Raw genomic sequence first — 18,325 nt, forward strand, 5'->3', positions numbered from 1 at the left:
GGAGCAGCTACTCTTACTGGGGTCCAACACAAAACATGAAACATGACATAATACAAAACATTAATAGACAAGAACAGCTCAAGGACAGAATTGAATCAATTTAAAAATAGCACACGTATGCTACATATCAATACATACAAACTATCTAGATCAAATAGGGGAGAGGCGTTGTGCCATGAGGTGTTGCTTTATCTGTTTTTTTAAACCATGTTTGCTGTTCATTTGAGAAATATGAAATGGAAGGGAGTTCCATGCAATAATAGCTATATAATATTGTATGCTTCCTTGAATTTGTTCTGGATTTTTGGGACTGTGAAAGGACCCCTGGTGGCATGTCTGGTGGGGTAAGTGTGTGTGTCAGAGCTGTGTGTAAGTTGACTATGCAAACAATTTGGAATTTTCAACACAATGTTTTTTAATAAAATAAGTGATGCAGCCAGTCTCTCCTTAACAGTCTATAGGTTAATTTGCATAATTTTGTGGAATTAAATTGTGTCCGAATTTAACAAAATCATCAGTCAAAACAGGAACAGTGTCTGGGTCAATCGGAATCATTATTTTGCAGACATTTGTAATGTAAGGTGGGTTTATAGAGTCAGAAAGTAGCTTTCTCATGTCAACTATATGGCCAAAGATTTGTATAACTAAACCGATATGGCTGTCTCGGCTGAGCCGCAAGCAAGCCAGAGACTCGTTGCTAGGCAACTCACAGATGCAGGCGGCAGGCAGCAGTGGGAGAGAGAGGAGCAGCATGAAGCAGCCAACAACAGCAGCTAAGCTAGCAACCAAAAACGTTTCATAGCCTTTCTCTCCTGTCCTACTGGTTTTTATATCAACTTTCCTTCGTTGTCCAGAAGCCAAAGGCACAATCCTAGTCATATTAACAACCCAGCCTAGTTGTTGCATATTTACATTTGCTCTCTTTCTAAGTTTCGAACCGAGATGTTAATCTCGGTCACATGAAATGGATTGCATCAGGTGTCTTTTAGAACACCGTCTTCCTGCTAATTGCCTATATTGAAAATGATCTATTCCATTCTCTACTTCACTACAGTAGTTGCATGTTCAATAATGAGAGGACAGGCTTGCTATTGTCACAAGTTTTTTAAACTCTTAATGAAAAATGGCTGTTCCTTCCATGCATAGTATTTTTGTTGGTCAAGTCATTTTACTGTTTGGAATAAATGTAACTGTTTGATAACTGGTTAATGGGGGTTGGTTCGTCAGCAACAAAATGGAACAAGATTTGCATCCCTAGTCCTTACCTTTCTCTGGATGGACATGGTGGCTATGTTCTGTAACACAATGTATTGCACCTCTCTAAGAGGGAGAGAGAGGAAATATTAAGCCATCGAAAATCCTCAGGAACATTTTTTGGGGGAAAAACGGATAGAGATTACCTGTGGCTTCTGAGCAGTCTGACCAGAGATTTGGTGACGATGCTGACCTCGTTTTTAGGAGCCAGGTGCCAGTACAGCTGGGCTACAGACATCACCACCTGACAGACCGAGGACAACAGACAACAGACACATCCAACATGGCCGCTTAGCAACACCTCAAATACAGACAGTGTTTTTCAACTCCAGTCATACTGTTCCCACTCTTCTTATTTAGGATGAGTCTCTCTTCACTCAGGACACAAAGCACTTTAAAGCTCCATATATCAAACAGCAAAGTAAGTAAAGTGCCATGTGTTTTAAAATGAGACGTGTCATTTAGAAGGTAACAGATAGCCGGAGTAAGGACTGAGGAGTCACATTTGGAAGAAGTGACGGTAAGTGTCGGTAAGATGGAGGGCCGCAGTGTGTTTTCTCTGGTAAAGACATAACATGTCACATTGTAATCAACACACTCATTTGAGACCATTTTTCCTCCTGCTCCTACACTGCCACACAGACCTTGAGGCTCCTGGGTGATGGAGCTCTGCTCACAATGTGTGTGTGTGTTACATGATGGGTGTGTTCCTGTGTAGCAGCGGCAGAATCAGTGGTGGCACGGCGTAGCCTTGGTTCCAGAGACAGCATTGAGGAAGGAGTGAGAACTGAACCACACACTCAGACGCCTTCATCAAGGCTGCCTGTATCCCTCACAGCAGGTCGAAGAGCAGACACACCACTTACTTCTGTGTATGTGTATATTTCTATGTGTGTGTGTGTGTGTGTGTGTGTGTGTGTGGTGTTTGACTCACGGCAGTGTTTCTGCTCTGTAGTAGAGGCTTGGTGTTCCTGAGCAGCAGTCTGTGGTCAGGGTCCATCATGTAGGGCTTGGCCTCAGTCTCATCTCTAGTCTTTTCCTCATCAGACTCATAGAACGCCCTCTCATTGTGCTCATCAAACACACCGTCCTGAAACACACACACACACACACATTACACATTTCATTTCACTCTGTTATTCACAGCACACACATTTACTTTCACTGTGAAACACAGCACACGCACAACCACCATAAACGTCAATCTGATAGCACATCAGCCACATCTTTACCACCAGGTGTCAACTCATCATATTCAAAGCCAGATGCAAACACACATCTAGAGGTTGCTTGAAGATGAGCTGGACACCTGTACAACAGGTAAAGAAACTTTGCACACTGTGCTCACAAAATATCACTAGTTTTTTTTACTGTGCTAATTGCACATGTTTTGCCTTTCAACCTTGGTAAAGTTCTAACATTAAACAGCTACTGAGGACACGTTGTGTGTAGGGGTTCCCTTTCAAATCCTCATGTTCACACAATAACTGCAACGCTGGGTGAAAAATAACTGACTATAGACTTACATTACCAACACATACTTACTGACAAATGTCTCCCAGTAGACAAATGTCTAACTTTGTGATTTATTTACTCTAGGTTATATTTGACTCATCATATTGAAGAAATGATTTCTTTATTACTTTAGTGATGATGATGTCTATTGGTCATTTACCTGAGACATGTCCTGGTTGGCTTTAAAGAGACATTCAAGACAAGCCATTATTTAAAGGGACAATCTGCAGTTGCTACATACATTTTTGGACTTAATTATTTGTACCCATTTATTCTTGAAGAATATAACTTATAAATGCCTCATGAGCTTAGTTCAACTGTTGTTGAAGGCAAAATATAAGCCTGTTACTCCAATATAAGCTCACTCCAAAATATAAGCCTGTTCCTCCAATATATAAACTCACTCCAAAATATAAGCCTGTTACTCCAATATAAGCTCACTACAAAATATAAGCCTGTTACTCCAATATAAGCTCACTACAAAATATAAGCCTGTTACTCCAATATAAGCTCACTACAAAATATAAGCCTGTTACTCCAATATATAAACTCACTCCAAAATATAAGCCTGTTACTCCAATATAAGCTCACTACAAAATATAAGCCTGTTACTCCAACATTTGTAAACAAAGTAAATGTAAACAAAAACTATAATTTTGATATCATGGATCGTCAGTCCTTGCATACATAGCAGTCAATGAATTTGAGAGTGGTTACATTTCTCCAGCCCCATCGCTCAGCTTTTTACAGAAACAGGGAAACCGCTTTGTTACTGTTTTAACTGCTGAGTTCCACTTTAAATGATCACACCACATCTCACACTGTTCTTGTACAATCTTATAAACCATGTTTCCCCTTTGCTTCCTCTCCCCTTCCCTCCATCTCTCACCTCTTTCCAGGGGCTGGTGAACTGTGTCCTGGCGTAGCGTGTCAACATGGAGATGATGACCACCTGGCCCCACTCCTCCACGTCCACTAGCAGGTTACAGAGTTTACGGTAGTTCTTATGGATCAGGTCAATACGGTCCGGACACACCTCCTCAAAGGCCATCACAACGCTGCCTGCTACCAACTAGAGGGCAGGAGGAGAGAGGGGAGGTGTGTTACTGTAGGGCTGGAGCAAAAGCCTCATTAACTCCAGAATCGGCATTGGAGACCTATGCTCTAGCCTGGGCACATCATAAGCCACCTTGGTTAGAAAGACTGTACTTCATGATCTAACAGAAATAATGAGGATGTACAGTTAGATTATAATAAACAAAAACTCAGGCACCACACAGGAGAATAACTGGGTAGAAAATTACAGCATTTTAAGTCTTCACTAAACTAATCTAACTTTTCATTGCCATGGGCTCCCGAGTGGTACAGTGGTCTAAGGCAGTGCTAGAGGCGTCACTAGATAACCTGGTTCGATTCCAGGCTGTATCACAAACCCGGCCGTGATTGGGAGTCCCATATGGCGGCGCACAATTGGCCCAGCATTGTTGTAAATAAGAATTTGTTCTTAACTGACTTGCCTAGTTAAATAAAAATAAATCAAATAAATCCATCACTAACATAATATTTCTCATAATTATTATTTCAGCTCATAACTAATTGAATGTTCTATTCATGAGACAAGAGAAAGGGGAAAGGGGGGGGATGGAAGGAGGGAGGAAGGGGAGGGGGGCAATCAAGTACATTTTATTGGGAGAAAAAAAATCCATTTGTCTGGTCCATGTTCTATCCCTATAGTGCTGCTGGCTGGCTGGCTAACTGGCTGGCTGGCTGGCTGGCTGGCTGATTGACATGGCTATGTATTAATATGCAAACAGTTCCAACACAGAGAGACGAGGGGGAGAAGGAAGAGCAGAATTCGGTCTCTCTCATTACAACAGATGGGACCCTGGTGGCCACTGCGGAAACCCTGTACATTTACCCATCAGCCTCGCCATGCAGCTGTGTTGATTGTGTATGTGTTTGTGTGTGTATGTTTGAGGCCCTCTTACAACTGGGTAGCTAAAAAGCAAAGTGTTAATCATTCAACAATCTGGACAGCTTTAGAGAGAGTAGGCTGCTACGTGACTTTTAAAACTTTATACAATGGGTGTGTCTACCCCTGGATGCTGATTGGTTAAAATCGCATTCCAGCCATTGTCTATGCCACAAGTTACCACCGGCTAAAGCTATGATGTTAAAATGCCTATTTATGCTGTTAGATCTCACTGCGCAATCCACCGTCTCATCAGCCCAACCAGAAATTGTATAAACTTGAACTCCATTGTAAAAAGATATTATTAGCATGTAGATATTATTTCCCATTTCTTTTAGACTAGCAATTGGTTTTCAATAACGGAGATGTGTATAAACCCTGTCTGTCTCTCTGACATTGGCAACATTGTTTCAATATTGAAATTCTATCTCCGGCTGTCCCATAGTAATGAATGTGAAGGGGTCAGGAAGAGACAGACAGGCAGGCAGATTTTCTCAGCCAGTCGAAATCATGAATTAGCATCATTTTATGGATATATACAAAGTCATTTCAATAGAAAACAGTTCAAATGAAACAAAATGCAGCTAGTTTGTAGTCTTTCCAGCTTCCGTTTGAAGTGATTGTGTTAGCTGTGTTGTTGGCTAGCTCCTCTGTCCTGAGGAGAGAGCACATTTTCTTTGCCAGGGGAAATCACACATCATTAGCTTATTGTTATGTCTCCAAATAAATGTCACGAGAAAACAGCTGAAACAAAGGCAAATTCAGCTACTTTGCTGTTATTCTGGCTGCACTGTAAGTTAGCCTTAGTTGACAAGTTAGCAAGCCAGGGATAAGACCATTTAAAACTAACGACTGGGTCACGTCTCTGACAACCGAACTGATAGAACGAACGAACGATCAGCCAACCGACTTGGCTAGCAACCCTAGATTTGTGTTGGGACTATATATTGTGGAAAGATGAAATAGTTTGAATCAATTCATAAAAATAATTTGAATATGTTGGTAACCCATTCGTGCCGGCCCTCGAGTTCATCTCGGGCCTAACACCCATGACAAAATCAAATCAAATCAAATTTTATTTGTCACATACACATGGTTAGCAGATGTTAATGCGAGTGTAGCGAAATGCTTGTGCTTCTAGTTCCGACAATGCAGTAATAACCAACAAGTAATCTAACTAACAATTCCAAAACTACTGTCTTATACACAGTGTAAGAGGATAAAGAATATGTACATAAAGATATATGAATGAGTGATGGTACAGAGCAGCATAGGCAAGATACAGTAGATGGTATCGAGTACAGTATATACATATGAGATGAGTATGTAAACAAAGTGGCATAGTTAAAGTGGCTAGTGATACATGTATTACATAAGGATGCAGTAGATGATATAGAGTACAGTATATACGTATGCATATGAGATGAATAATGTAGGGTATGTAACATTATATTAGGTAGCATTGTTTAAAGTGGCTAGTGATATATTTTACATCATTTCCAAACAATTCCCATTATTAAAGTGGCTGGAATTGAGTCAGTGTCGTGTGCTGGCAGCAGCCACTCAATGTTAGTGGTGGCTGTTTAACAGTCTGATGGCCTTGAGATAGAAGCTGTTTTTCAGTCTCTCGGTCCCAGCTTTGATGCACCTGTACTGGCCTCGCCTTCTGGATGATAGCGGGGTGAACAGGCAGTGGCTCGGGTGGTTGTTGTCCTTGATGATCTTTATGGCCTTCCTGTAACATCGGGTGGTGTAGGTGTCCTGGACGGCAGGTAGTTTGCCCCCGGTGATGCGTTGTGCAGACCTCACTACCCTCTGGAGAGCCTTACGGTTGTGGGCGGAGCAGTTGCCGTACCAGGCGGTGATGCAGCCCGCCAGGATGCTCTCGATTATGCATCTGTAGAAGTTTGTGAGTGCTTTTGGTGACAAGCCGAATTTCTTCAGCCTCCTGAGGTTGAAGAGGCGCTGCTGCGCCTTCTTCACGATGCTGTCTGTGTGAGTGGACCAATTCAGTTTGGCCCGTCAGGAAGTCCTGTACCCAGTTGCACAGGGCGGGGTCGAGACCCAGGGTCTCGAGCTTGATGACGAGCTTGGAGGGTACTATGGTGTTGAATGCCGAGCTGTAGTCGATGAACAGCATTCTCACATAGGTATTCCTCTTGTCCAGATGGGTTAGGGCAGTGTGCAGTGTGGTTGAGATTGCATCGTCTGTGGACCTATTTGGGCGGTAAGCAAATTGGAGTGGGTCTAGGGTGTCAGGTATGGTGGAGGTGATATGGTCCTTGACTAGTCTCTCAAAGCACTTCATGATGACGGAAGTGAGTGCTACGGGCGGTAGTCGTTTAGCTCAGTTACCTTAGCTTTCTTGGGAACAGGAACAATGGTGGCCCTCTTGAAGCATGTGGGAACAGCAGACTGGTATAGGGATTGATTGAATATGTCCGTAAACACACCGGCCAGCTGGTCTGCGCATGCTCTGAGGGCGCGGCTGGGGATGCCGTCTGGGCCTGCAGCCTTGCGAGGGTTAACACGTTTAAATGTCTTACTCACCTCGGCTGCAGTGAAGGAGAGTCCGCATGTTTTCGTTGCAGGCCGTGTCAGTGGCACTGTATTATCCTCAAAGCGGGCAAAAAAGTTATTTAGTCTGCCTGGGAGCAAGACATCCTGGTCCGTGACTGGGCTGGTTTTCTTCTTGTAGTCCGTGATTGACTGTAGACCCTGCCACATACCTCTTGTGTCTATCCTCCAAAACCCAGCTTCCTGGGCATTATCACTTAAATAGAAAGGTGTGTGAGATAAAATGCATGTTTGGGAGCAGCCTAACTTTGCAACCACAAGTACGTTCTTCAACCAAAAACAAGCTGTTGTGTACAAAAACAACCATATGGACGAAATGAATCAAAACAGAGGCAAGGAACGTAACATTGTTTAAGCACTCAGTTTAGCAAGCAATTAGGAAATCCACAGGCAATAAGAAAACTCATAAGCAGAGTTTAACAGAGCTTGTGGTTTATAATTGGAAAGCGGCCTAATTGGGTAGTGTGTGGTTTTTAATTGTTTTGCACAGTGTGCTTGGTCTCAGAACTAACAGATGCTGGATGTAAAGTTCCAACTCTGCAAACTTCATCTAGTTTAGAGACCTCATGTTGGAGTAAAGTACTGTCAGGACTTGAACAGGAACTTTGCGAGTGTAAGTGTGTATGTGTGTATCAGTGGATACACTGATGTTCCTAGTATCCCAGGCCTGTTGCGCTCCCTCCCCCTCTCTCAACTACCCCCATTAGACACAGCACCAAGGTAAACTACATGCACCATCAACAAAACTGACACCCCAATCTATGGAGCTGGCACCCATCCTCCCTCCTTCCTCTCCCCTTCACCCTCCCCTCCTTCCTTGCCCCTTCACCCTCCCTCCCTCATCCACCAACATATTATCTACACTGTGTGACAAGCCAGTAATGGAAAAATCACACTAAGCAAATGGTTCCTCTAATAATACATTTCCTATAAAATTATGAAGGGCCCAAACCGTTTCCTTGCATCTATTTTGTCATGAATTCTAATTAGGGTGCCAGGGAGGTGCCAGGGAGGTGCCAGGGAGGCAGCGAGTGCTGGGTCATCACACCAGAGACAACGCCTTGATTGATGGCATGGCGCAGGGTCGGTGGGCCTACCCTCCTTGCATTCTCTCTCTCCTCCCTCGCCTTTTCTCTTAAATTAATGGGTACCCACCTAGCCCCTAATCATACCACACACACATCTCTGTTCTCATTTCAATTTTGCAGGGGGTGGCGCAGGGGGAAGCAGGGGGGTGGGATGGGAGGGATCGATCATTTATCTTGTAATGGCTGGATAATAGATCCATCACAGTAAAACAGCTGCACAACCTCCTGTGTTGTTTCTCTCGCAATAGCCCTTCTCTTCTCATTCTCTGTTTATACCATCCCCTCTTTAACCAGGGCTGTCACACACACATTTAGCCTAAAGGGGCCATCACTGTTCAGACCAACGTCAGGAAGGCAACTAAAAGTGTATTATATTTTTTACACCTATACAGATTTATACTACTTACATCAAAATACCCCATTGTCTTAACAGCACAACTGGGAATTCACTTTTGTTTCTTCTGAGAATTCAAATATTCACAACACCCAAAATCACCTAGAATAATCAAGGCTAGTTTTACAGTACAATTTGGGTATGGATGGTAGGCAATAAACAGCTACCGAGCCACATGTCTGTCACCTCAGCGTACTACATTCCCTCATTAGGCTAATCACACCATGTAAAGGAGTCTAGTTACGACAGATCTGAAATTCCAAATCTGAGCGTGAATGGAAATATCAGCTTAGGTGTTTACTTTCCTCTAGGGGAAAACGGCTTAGTCTGCAAAGAGCATTTTGTGACACATACATCAAATGCACTTGAAATACTGCTATGGGATCAATAGTCATAAAGCAGGTAATGTAAGACGCATGTCAAATATATCCAGAAGTGATTGTTATGACACTCCTAAGAGTGAATAAATCCAAATAGGCTTACACTTTGAATTAAAGACCAAAGGCAATACGATAGATCACCAACAAAAAGCAAAGAGACTAAACCGACAATAAATATGATATAAAAGCTCTGAAATTATTATAACAATCATAACACAAAAATACCCCTGAAAATACATTAGCATTCTTCTTTTTTAATCACAGCACTAGCACTTCTGTGACTGTGCCCTCTATCTCTCTCTGTCCCCCAGCCAGCCAGCCAGCCAGCCAGCCTCAGTGAGAATGTGTTACAATGGGGAGAAATCATCCATCTTCGTTAGTGAATGAAGCCAAATATGCTATGCATCTGGTCCTGGGCTCTCCAGCCCCCGCTGGCCTTAGTGCTACGGATTTGTTTATATAATGAGAAATGTATGCAATGAATACATAATTGAGAGGGGGAAGAGCGTGTATGGCCTGTATGTGGTCCTCTGTAGCTCAGTTGGTAGAGCATGGTGCTTACAACGCCAGAATAGTGGGTTCAATTCCTGGAACCACCCATATGTAAAACATGTATGCCCACATGATTAAGTCGCTTTGGATAAAAGTGTCTGCTAAAATGTTTTATATGTACAGGGCATTCTATATGCTAACTTCAGCACGTGCACAATTGACATTTAAACAGCCTTGATAAGAGCATTTAGCTATGTATTTATGGTGACTTTCTGCGCTATATTATCCTAATAGGGGAAGGAGATGCTGTATTTGTGATGGGCTGGGCTGCTTTAAACACTGGAGTTGGAGAATGCCATTCAAGCTAATCTAGAAAAAATAACTTAACCGTAGAAAGCAAATTAAGGTGACACCAGCATCAGTGGGAGAATGCCTTTCTAAATGGGAAGTTACCTGGGAGAGTCTAAGGATGTGGGTTTAAGTGGGTGCTAACAAAGCATGGCATTGGTGAATGAGCTAAACTGAGGGGAGAGATGGCTAAAGATTGGGGGGACTGTTCTGTTGGACTGGAGCACCCTCTGGTGGCTGGATGGAATTACTGCACCTAGTGGTAGTAGTGACATCATGGATTTGGTTTCAATTAATTAAGAGAGAGGGACTGACTCTTGAACAGATATGATATCAAATAGAAGACACCCCATCTGATTTCAGACTGAATACAATATATTTAATCCATGCTTATTGCAATGCTGCTTTGTTCATTGCAGGTTTTTGTGAATGGAGACTTTCATTTTGGTTGCTATTTTAGTTTTAGTCTAAAAATACATTTGAGTCATTTCATCCTTTGTTATTGTTAGTTATTATCAGTCGACTAAAACTCGGGACAATTTTAGTCTAGTTTTAGTCACAGCCATTTTAGTCACAATGGTCAGGGCATTTTTTCTATTAAACAATTAATATTTAGGCTACCTCTAACTTCCATCATGTGGACATTCAGACAGCGTTGTCCAACTAGGCCTACTATCTCCTGGTATACCTTAGCTGGCAACATTGATATTGCGGTAGATTGCAGTTATAATTAACAATATAAGCTATAAAATCCTTGGCTACAGGTTAAACAATTTACAGCTCTGATTTTCTCCCCATCGAACCGTCAAGGGGATGAGTAAGCATTTGAGCTTTACAAAATTGCCAGAAGTATTACTGTAGTCAACTACTAAACTAATATAATTTGTTTTTCCCCATAGGAAAAAAGCAACCACAACTCGCATTTGTGGACTGTGGCTCGAGAGCAGCGACACAGAGGAATGAATAATAGATCTTCTGATGTGATCAAAGCAAAAATACCTTACATGAAAGTAAGAGTAAACATTGTTTCTAGTTGAAGTTAGTTACAAGTCAAGTGTCCTGGCATCGAATCAGTTCAAAAGATTGACGAGTGACGGAAGTGACCGACTGGGAGTTGTGTGAGAGAGCAGGGCATATCAGCTCAATCAGACTGTGTAACTGAAAGATGTCAATTCTGCCAATGAGAGGATTGCATTAAATATTCTTCATGTATGCATGCTCGTGACAGGACAATATTCTTCATGTATGCATGCTTGTGACAGGACAATATTCTTCATGTATGCATGCTCGTGACTGGACAAAACAGATGAAAAGGAGCTTCATGTCAAATTAAATGTCCATTAATCTCACGTGGAATTCTCGTTTTCCCCCCCAGGGCATCTCGTCAACTTTATTTATTTATAGAGTTTCAGATATGAGAACAGAAAAACAGTACAACCTCCCCCATCCACCCCTCCCACCCCTCTACCCCTCCCTCCCATCCCTCCACCGACAGGCTCTCCACATATTGTATTAATAGGGACCAGGTTAAGACTATCTTTTAATCGGGACCCATGCAGTGAACCTGACCTTCTCCAGTGGAAAAGATGACATCACCTCCTTTACCCACTGCATAAAGGAGGGAGGCTTTGCTTTTTCCAGTGGAAGAGGACAAGGTGGCGAGCTAGCAGATGTGTGGTAGTAAAAAGGAGTGAACAGGTTTGGGTTAACAGTTGTATTACACATATGTGAGAATGCCCCCCAAAAAAAAAAAATGGGGTCCCAGAAGCCACTCAAATATTGGCATGACCAAAACATGTGTCCCACAGTCGCTGGCCTCCGGTGGCATCTCAAACACTTGGGGTCAACATTTAGACATATTTTTGCCAATCTGTTATTTGCGTAATGGAGACGGTGCAACACCTTCAACTGAATGAGCCCATGCCTTTTGCAAAATGATGTGTGGATACGCTCAATACTGTGTTGCCATATATCATCGGGTAGCTCACCACCAATGTCTTGCTCCCATGCAGATTTTGTATTTGCCAAGGAGGTGGATTAAATGTTCTGTATTATGTTGTATAATCTGGAGATTGTGCCCTTCAGATATGGGTTAAGATCTAAGCACCTATCGACTGCTCCAGTGGAAATGAAGGGAAATGTTTTTTGGCAAAGCTGCGAGTTTGCAGGTATCTGAAAGTGGGTATTGGGAATATTATGGTCAACCCTCAAGAGTATCGAATGAGATGGATGTGGGTCACAAAAAAACACCAGACCATTCCTATGCCACAACTGGAATGCCGTGTCAATCTGTGATGCTGGGAAGAGATGATTAGATGTTCATGGGGAGAAGCCGCTTGCTTGTTTAAGGCTAAAGTGATGTTGGAATTGGGACCAGACTTTAAGGGAGTTCTTGACTATGGGATTCAAAACATGGGTGCCAATGTTCATGGGTATCGAAGAGCACAAGAGCGAGAGAGGAGAAATTGGAAGGCTTGACAGTAACTCAATGATGGCCCAAGTTGGACCATCCTTGTTTTCAAATGCAGAAACCCAATAAACACATTTAGATATACCACCTTATGAAATCCTGCTTAATGCGCCCCAGGAGTGTTTTTAAGTTGTTCAAACAGAGCCTTGAATGAGCATGTGACCTTTATCCCCAAATGAGTAAAGACCAGAAGCTCCACCTTAAATGGGAAATCGACATACCCAATTCCTTCTGCTAACTGATTAATGGAGTGTCGTGGAAACTTACATAATTAGTCATGCTATCCCGTGTTTTACTGCTTAAAGAATAGTCTTTTGTTATATGCTTGTGTTTTTCTAACCTGATACAAACTTGTCTTGGTGTGACTTAGTCATAAGACTAGGCTTACAGCTAAGAAACGTTTGGGTGCAACCGCAGCATGTGAAATCCTGTGGGTTTACCATCTAAAGAAAGTCACATGTATGGAACCTTGCAGAAAGGAGTACAATATAGTGTTTGTTGTTGTGAATAGACAGTTGAGCCCTCGGGCTATCAACCTTGTGCTATCTTAAATTTACACAGACAACGAATGACCTTTTTCACACTATCGGCTGACTGCCACGTATACAGAAAGGGGTTGTATGTATTTTCTCTAGAAAAGCATTGAACCAGCACTGTTCGTTGAGCTTTCAAATATGCACCTGATGCTCTACCTTGACTCACAATTTTTGCTAATCTCATGATAAAGTGCTGTTTGAAAGAATCTACAGTCTCTTCCCTTTGATTAGATATTCCACAATAAATTGGTGACAGCGGTGGGATGCTAACTTCGCTTGCCGATTGCTCCCAGGAGACCAAGGTTAAACTGCGCGCAGGGGCTTTGTTAAACGTGGCTCAGGTTACCACACACCCAGACTACTAAAACGGAGCAGAGGGGGACCCACCTCGGACCTGCCAGGAGTGTCAGTGAGTGGATACGTCATTCCGGACAGATAAATTTAGAGTGAGACTGATTTTTTTTTAAACATCGAAAATCCTGTTCTAAGAACAGGTTGTGCACATTATGTTGTTTGTTGTTGTAGAAAAGACACCCCTAGTTGTAGCAGAGTTATTTCTGAATAGGGAAAGTCCTAGAAGTCATTCTAGGGCGAACACCCTGTTGAAGCAGGGTAACCTGTAGGAGTAGGGGACATCTCCGATTGGGATCTTTTTGTTGAAGCATAAGTATTCTGGTTAGAGACAGGGGTTGTGTTTCTCTGCTGAAGCAGAAAAGCAGCCATGGGATGATATGACACGGTTACGAGTTATGTGATTCCAGGGCACAATCCTGAGATAGAAAACTTATTCCTGCTAAAAAATATATATATATAAATAAACATAACAGGAAAAATATATAACTGTCCACTTAGGAAGCAACACTGATTGACAATAAATTTCACATGCTGTTGTGCAAATGGAATAGACAACAGGTGGAAATTATAGGCAATTAGCAAGTCACCCCCAATAAAGGAGTGGTTCTGCAGGTGGTGACTACAGACCACTTCTCAGTTCCTATGCTTCCTGGCTGATGTTTTGGTCACTTTTGAATGCTGGCGGTGCTTTCACTTTAGTGGTAGCATGAGACGGAGTCTACAACCCACACAAGTGGCTCAGGTAGTGCAGCTCATCCAGGATGGCACATCAATGCGAGCTGTGGCAAGAAGGTTTGCTGTATCTGTCAGTGTAGTGTCCAGAGCATGGAGGCGCTACCAGGAGACAGGCCAGTACATCAGGAGACGTGGAGGAGGCCGTAGGAGGGCAACAACCCAGCAGCAGGACCGCTATATCCGCCTTTGTGCAAGGAGGAGCAGGAGGAGCACTGCCAGAGCCCTGCAAAATGACCTCCAGCAGGCCACAAATGTGCATGTGTCTGCTCAAACGGTCAGAAACAGACTCCATGAGGGTGGTATGAGGGCCCGACATCCACAGGTGGGGGTTGTGCTTACAGCCCAACACCGTGCAGGATGTTTGGCATTTGCCAGAGAACACCAAGATTGGCAAATTCTTCACAGATGAAAGCAGGTTCACACTGAGCACGTGACAGACCCCTTGTGAGACCATATGCTTGTGCAGTTGGCCCTGGGTTCCTCCTAATGCAAGACAATGCTAGACCTCATGTGGCTGGAGTGTGTCAGTAGTTCCTGCAAGAGGAAGGCATTGATGCTATGGACTGGCCCGCCCGTTCCCCAGACCTGAATCCAATTTAGCACATCTGGGACATCATGTCTCGCTCCATCCACCAACGCCACGTTGCACCACAGACTGTCCAGGAGTTGGCGCATGCTTTAGTCCAGGTCTGGGAGGAGATCCCTCAGGAGACCATCCGCCACCTCATCAGGAGCATGCCCAGGCGTTGTAGGGAGCTCATACAGGCACGTGGAGGCCACACATACTACTGAGCCTCATTTTGACTTGTTTTAAGGACATTACATCAAAGTTGGATCAGCCTGTAGTGTGGTTTTCCACTTTAATTTTGAGTGTGACTCCAAATCCAGACCTCCATGGGTTGATAAATTTGATTTCCATTGATAATTTGTGTGTGATTTTGTTGTCAGCACATTCAACTATGTAAAGAAAAAAGTATTTAATAAGAATATTTCATTCATTCAGATCTAGGATGTGTTATTTTAGTGTTCCCTTTATTTTTTTGAGCAGTGTATATATAAACACTGTAAAATAAAATGAATCAGTGTACTGGTAAAACAGTTGGTTATGAAAGGGAAACCAGCTATACATTTCAACCCTACACGGAAATGTGCATCACAACTACCATGTGGGTACAACATTTAAAATTACATAGAGTAAAAAATTATTTTGATGGAGAAATTACTATTTTCAAATTATAAGAAAGACGTTCCTAACCAAATACTGTTTATTTGTTTTTGTTTCCTGACTGTGTTTATTTATAAATTTTTTATTTCACCTTTATTTAACCAGGTAGGCTAGTTGAGAACAAGTTCTCATTTGCAACTGCGACCTGGCCAAGATAAAGCGTAGCAATTCGACACATACAACAGAGTTACACATGGAATAAACAAAACATACAGTCAATAATACAGTAGAACAAAAGAAAACAAAAAGTCTATATACAGTGAGTGCAAATGAGGTAAGTTAAGGAAATAAATAGGCCACGGTGGAGAAGTAATTACAATATAGCAATTAAACACTGGAATGGTAGATCGGCAGAAGATGAATGTGCAGGTAGAGATACTGGGGTGCAAAGGAACAAAATAAATAAATAAATAAATACCGGGATGAGGTAGGTAGATAGATGGATGGGCTGTTTACAGATAGGCTATGTACAGGTGCAGTGATCTGTAAACTGCTCTGACAGCTGGTGCTTAAAGCTAGTGAGGGAGATGGGAGTATCCAGCTTCAGAGATTTTTGCAATTTGTTCCAGTCATGGGCAGCAGAGAACTGGAAGGAAAGACGACCAAAGGAGGAATTGGCTTTGGGGGTGACCAGTGAGATATACCAGCTGGAGCGCGTGCTTCGAGTGGGTGCTGCTATGGTGACCAGTGAGCTGAGAAGGCGGGGCTTTACCTAGCAGAGACTTGTAGATAACCTGTAGCCAGTGGGTTTGGTGACGAGTATGAAGCGAGGGCCAACCAACGAGAGCGTACAGGTCGCAGTGGTGGGTAGTGTATGGGGCTTTGGTGACAAAACGGATGGCACTGTGATAGACTGCATCCAGTTTGTTGAGTAGAGTGTTGGAGGCTATTTTATAGATGACATCACCGAAGTCGAGGATCGGTAGGATGGTCAGTTTTACGAGGGTATGTTTGGCAGCATGAGTGAAGGATGCTTTGTTGCGATATAGGAAGCTGATTCTAGATTTAATTTTGGATTGGAGATGCGTAATGTGAGTCTGGAAGGAGAGTTTACAGTCTAACCAGACACCCAGGTATTTGTAGTTGTCCACGTATTCTAAGTCAGAGCCGTCCAGAGTAGTGATGCTGGACGGGCGAGCAGGTGCGGGCAGTGATCGATTGAAAATCATGCATTTAGTTTTACTTGCGTTTAAGAGCAGTAGGAGGCCACGGACGGAGAGTTGTATGGCATTGAAGCTCGTCTGGAGGTTAGTTAACACAGTGTCCAAGGAGGGGCCAGAAGTATACAGAATGGTGTCGTCTGCGTAGAGGTGGATCAGAGAATCACCAGCAGCAAGAGCAACATCATTGATGTATACAGAAAAGAGAGTCGGCCCGAGAATTGAACCCTGTGGCACACCCATAGAGACTGTCAGAGGTCCGGACAACAGGCCCTCCGATTTGACACACTGAACTCTATCAGAGAAGTAGATGGTAAACCAGGCGAGGCAATTATTTGAGAAACCAAGGCTGTCGAGTCTGCCAATAAGAATGTTGTGATTGACAGAGTCGAAAGCCTTGGCAAGGTCGATGAATACGGCTGCACAGTAATGTCTTATCGATGGCGGTTATGAAGTCGTTTAGAACCTTGAGCGTGGCTGAGGTACACCCATGACCAGCTCTGAAACCAGATTGCATAGCGGAGAAGGTATGGTGGGATTCGAAATGATCAGTAATCTGTTTGTTAACTTGGCTTTCGAAGACCTTAGAAAGACAGGGTAGGATAGATATGTCTGTAGCAGTTTGGGTCTAGAGTGTCTCCCCCTATGAAGAGGGTGATGACCCTTGGCAGCATTCCAATCTTTGGGAATCTCAGATCATAGAAAGAGAGGTTGAACAGGCTAGTAATAGGGGTTGCAACAATTTCGGCAGATAATTTTAGAAAGAGAGGGTCCAGATTGTCTAGCCCGGCTGATTAGTAGGGGTCAAGATTTTGCAGCTCTTTCAGAACATCAGCTATCTGGATTTGGGTAAAGGAGAAATGGTGTGGGCTTTGGCGGGTTGCTGTGGAGGGTGCCGGGCAGTTGTCCGGGGTAGGGGTAGCCATGTGGAAAGCATGGAGAGCCATAGAGAAATGCTTATTGAAATTCTCAATTATAGTGGATTTATCAGTGGTGACAGTGTTTCCTAGCCTCAGAGCAGTGGGCAGCAGGGAGGAGATGCTCTTATTCTCCATGGACTTTACAGTGTCCCAGAACTTTTTTGAGTTAGTACTACAGGATGCAAATTTGTTTGAAAAAGCTTGCCTTAGCTTTTCTAACTGCCTGTGTATATTTGTTCCTAACTTCCCTGAAAAGTTGCATATCACGGGGGCTATTCGATGCTAATGCAGAACACCACAGGATGTTTTTGTGCTGGTCAAGGGCAGTCAGGTCTGGAGTGAACCAAGGGCTATATCTGTTCCTGGTTCTACATTTTTTTAATGTGGTATGCTTATTTAAGATGGTGAGGAAGGCACTTTTAATGAATAACCAGGCATCCTCTACAGACGGGATGAGATCAATATCTTTCCAGGATACCCGGGCCAGATCGATAAGAAAGGCCTGCTCGCTGAAGTGTTTTAGGGAGTGTTTGACAGTGATGAGGGGTGGTCGTTTGACCGCAGACTCATTGCGGATACAGGCAATGAGGCAGTGATCGCTGAGATCTTGATTGAAATCAGCATAGGTGTATTTGGAGGGCAAGTTGGTCAGGATGACATCTATGAGGGTGCCCGTGTTTACTGATTTGGGGTTGTACCTGGTAGGTTCATTGATAATTCGTGTGAGATGTAGGGCATCAAGCTTAGATTGTAGGATGGGCGGGGTGTTAAGCATGTCCCAGTTTAGGTCACCTAGCGGCACGAGCTCTGAAGGTAGATGGGGGGCAATCAATTCACATATGGTGTCCAGGGCACAGCTGGGGGCAGAGGGTGGTCTATAGCAAGCAGCAACGGTGAAAGACTTG

General features: G+C 43.3%; 1 protein-coding gene across 1 annotated transcript in view; it reads right to left on the reverse strand.

The window, feature by feature from the left end:
- The window catches only part of ap3b1a (adaptor related protein complex 3 subunit beta 1a), an 86,289-nt gene that overhangs the window by 62,478 nt on the left and 5,486 nt on the right, over positions 1-18,325 (reverse strand). Inside the window, exons 7-10 of the mRNA XM_042302446.1 lie at positions 3,659-3,841; positions 2,189-2,344; positions 1,401-1,498; positions 1,266-1,320 (exon numbers count right to left, since the gene is read on the reverse strand). Of these exons, the coding sequence (XP_042158380.1) occupies positions 1,266-1,320; positions 1,401-1,498; positions 2,189-2,344; positions 3,659-3,841 (492 nt within the window). The remainder of the gene's footprint in view (positions 1-1,265; positions 1,321-1,400; positions 1,499-2,188; positions 2,345-3,658; positions 3,842-18,325) is intronic.

This window comes from Oncorhynchus tshawytscha, linkage group LG20, assembly GCF_018296145.1.
Source record: "Oncorhynchus tshawytscha isolate Ot180627B linkage group LG20, Otsh_v2.0, whole genome shotgun sequence".
Taxonomy (NCBI): domain Eukaryota; kingdom Metazoa; phylum Chordata; class Actinopteri; order Salmoniformes; family Salmonidae; genus Oncorhynchus; species Oncorhynchus tshawytscha.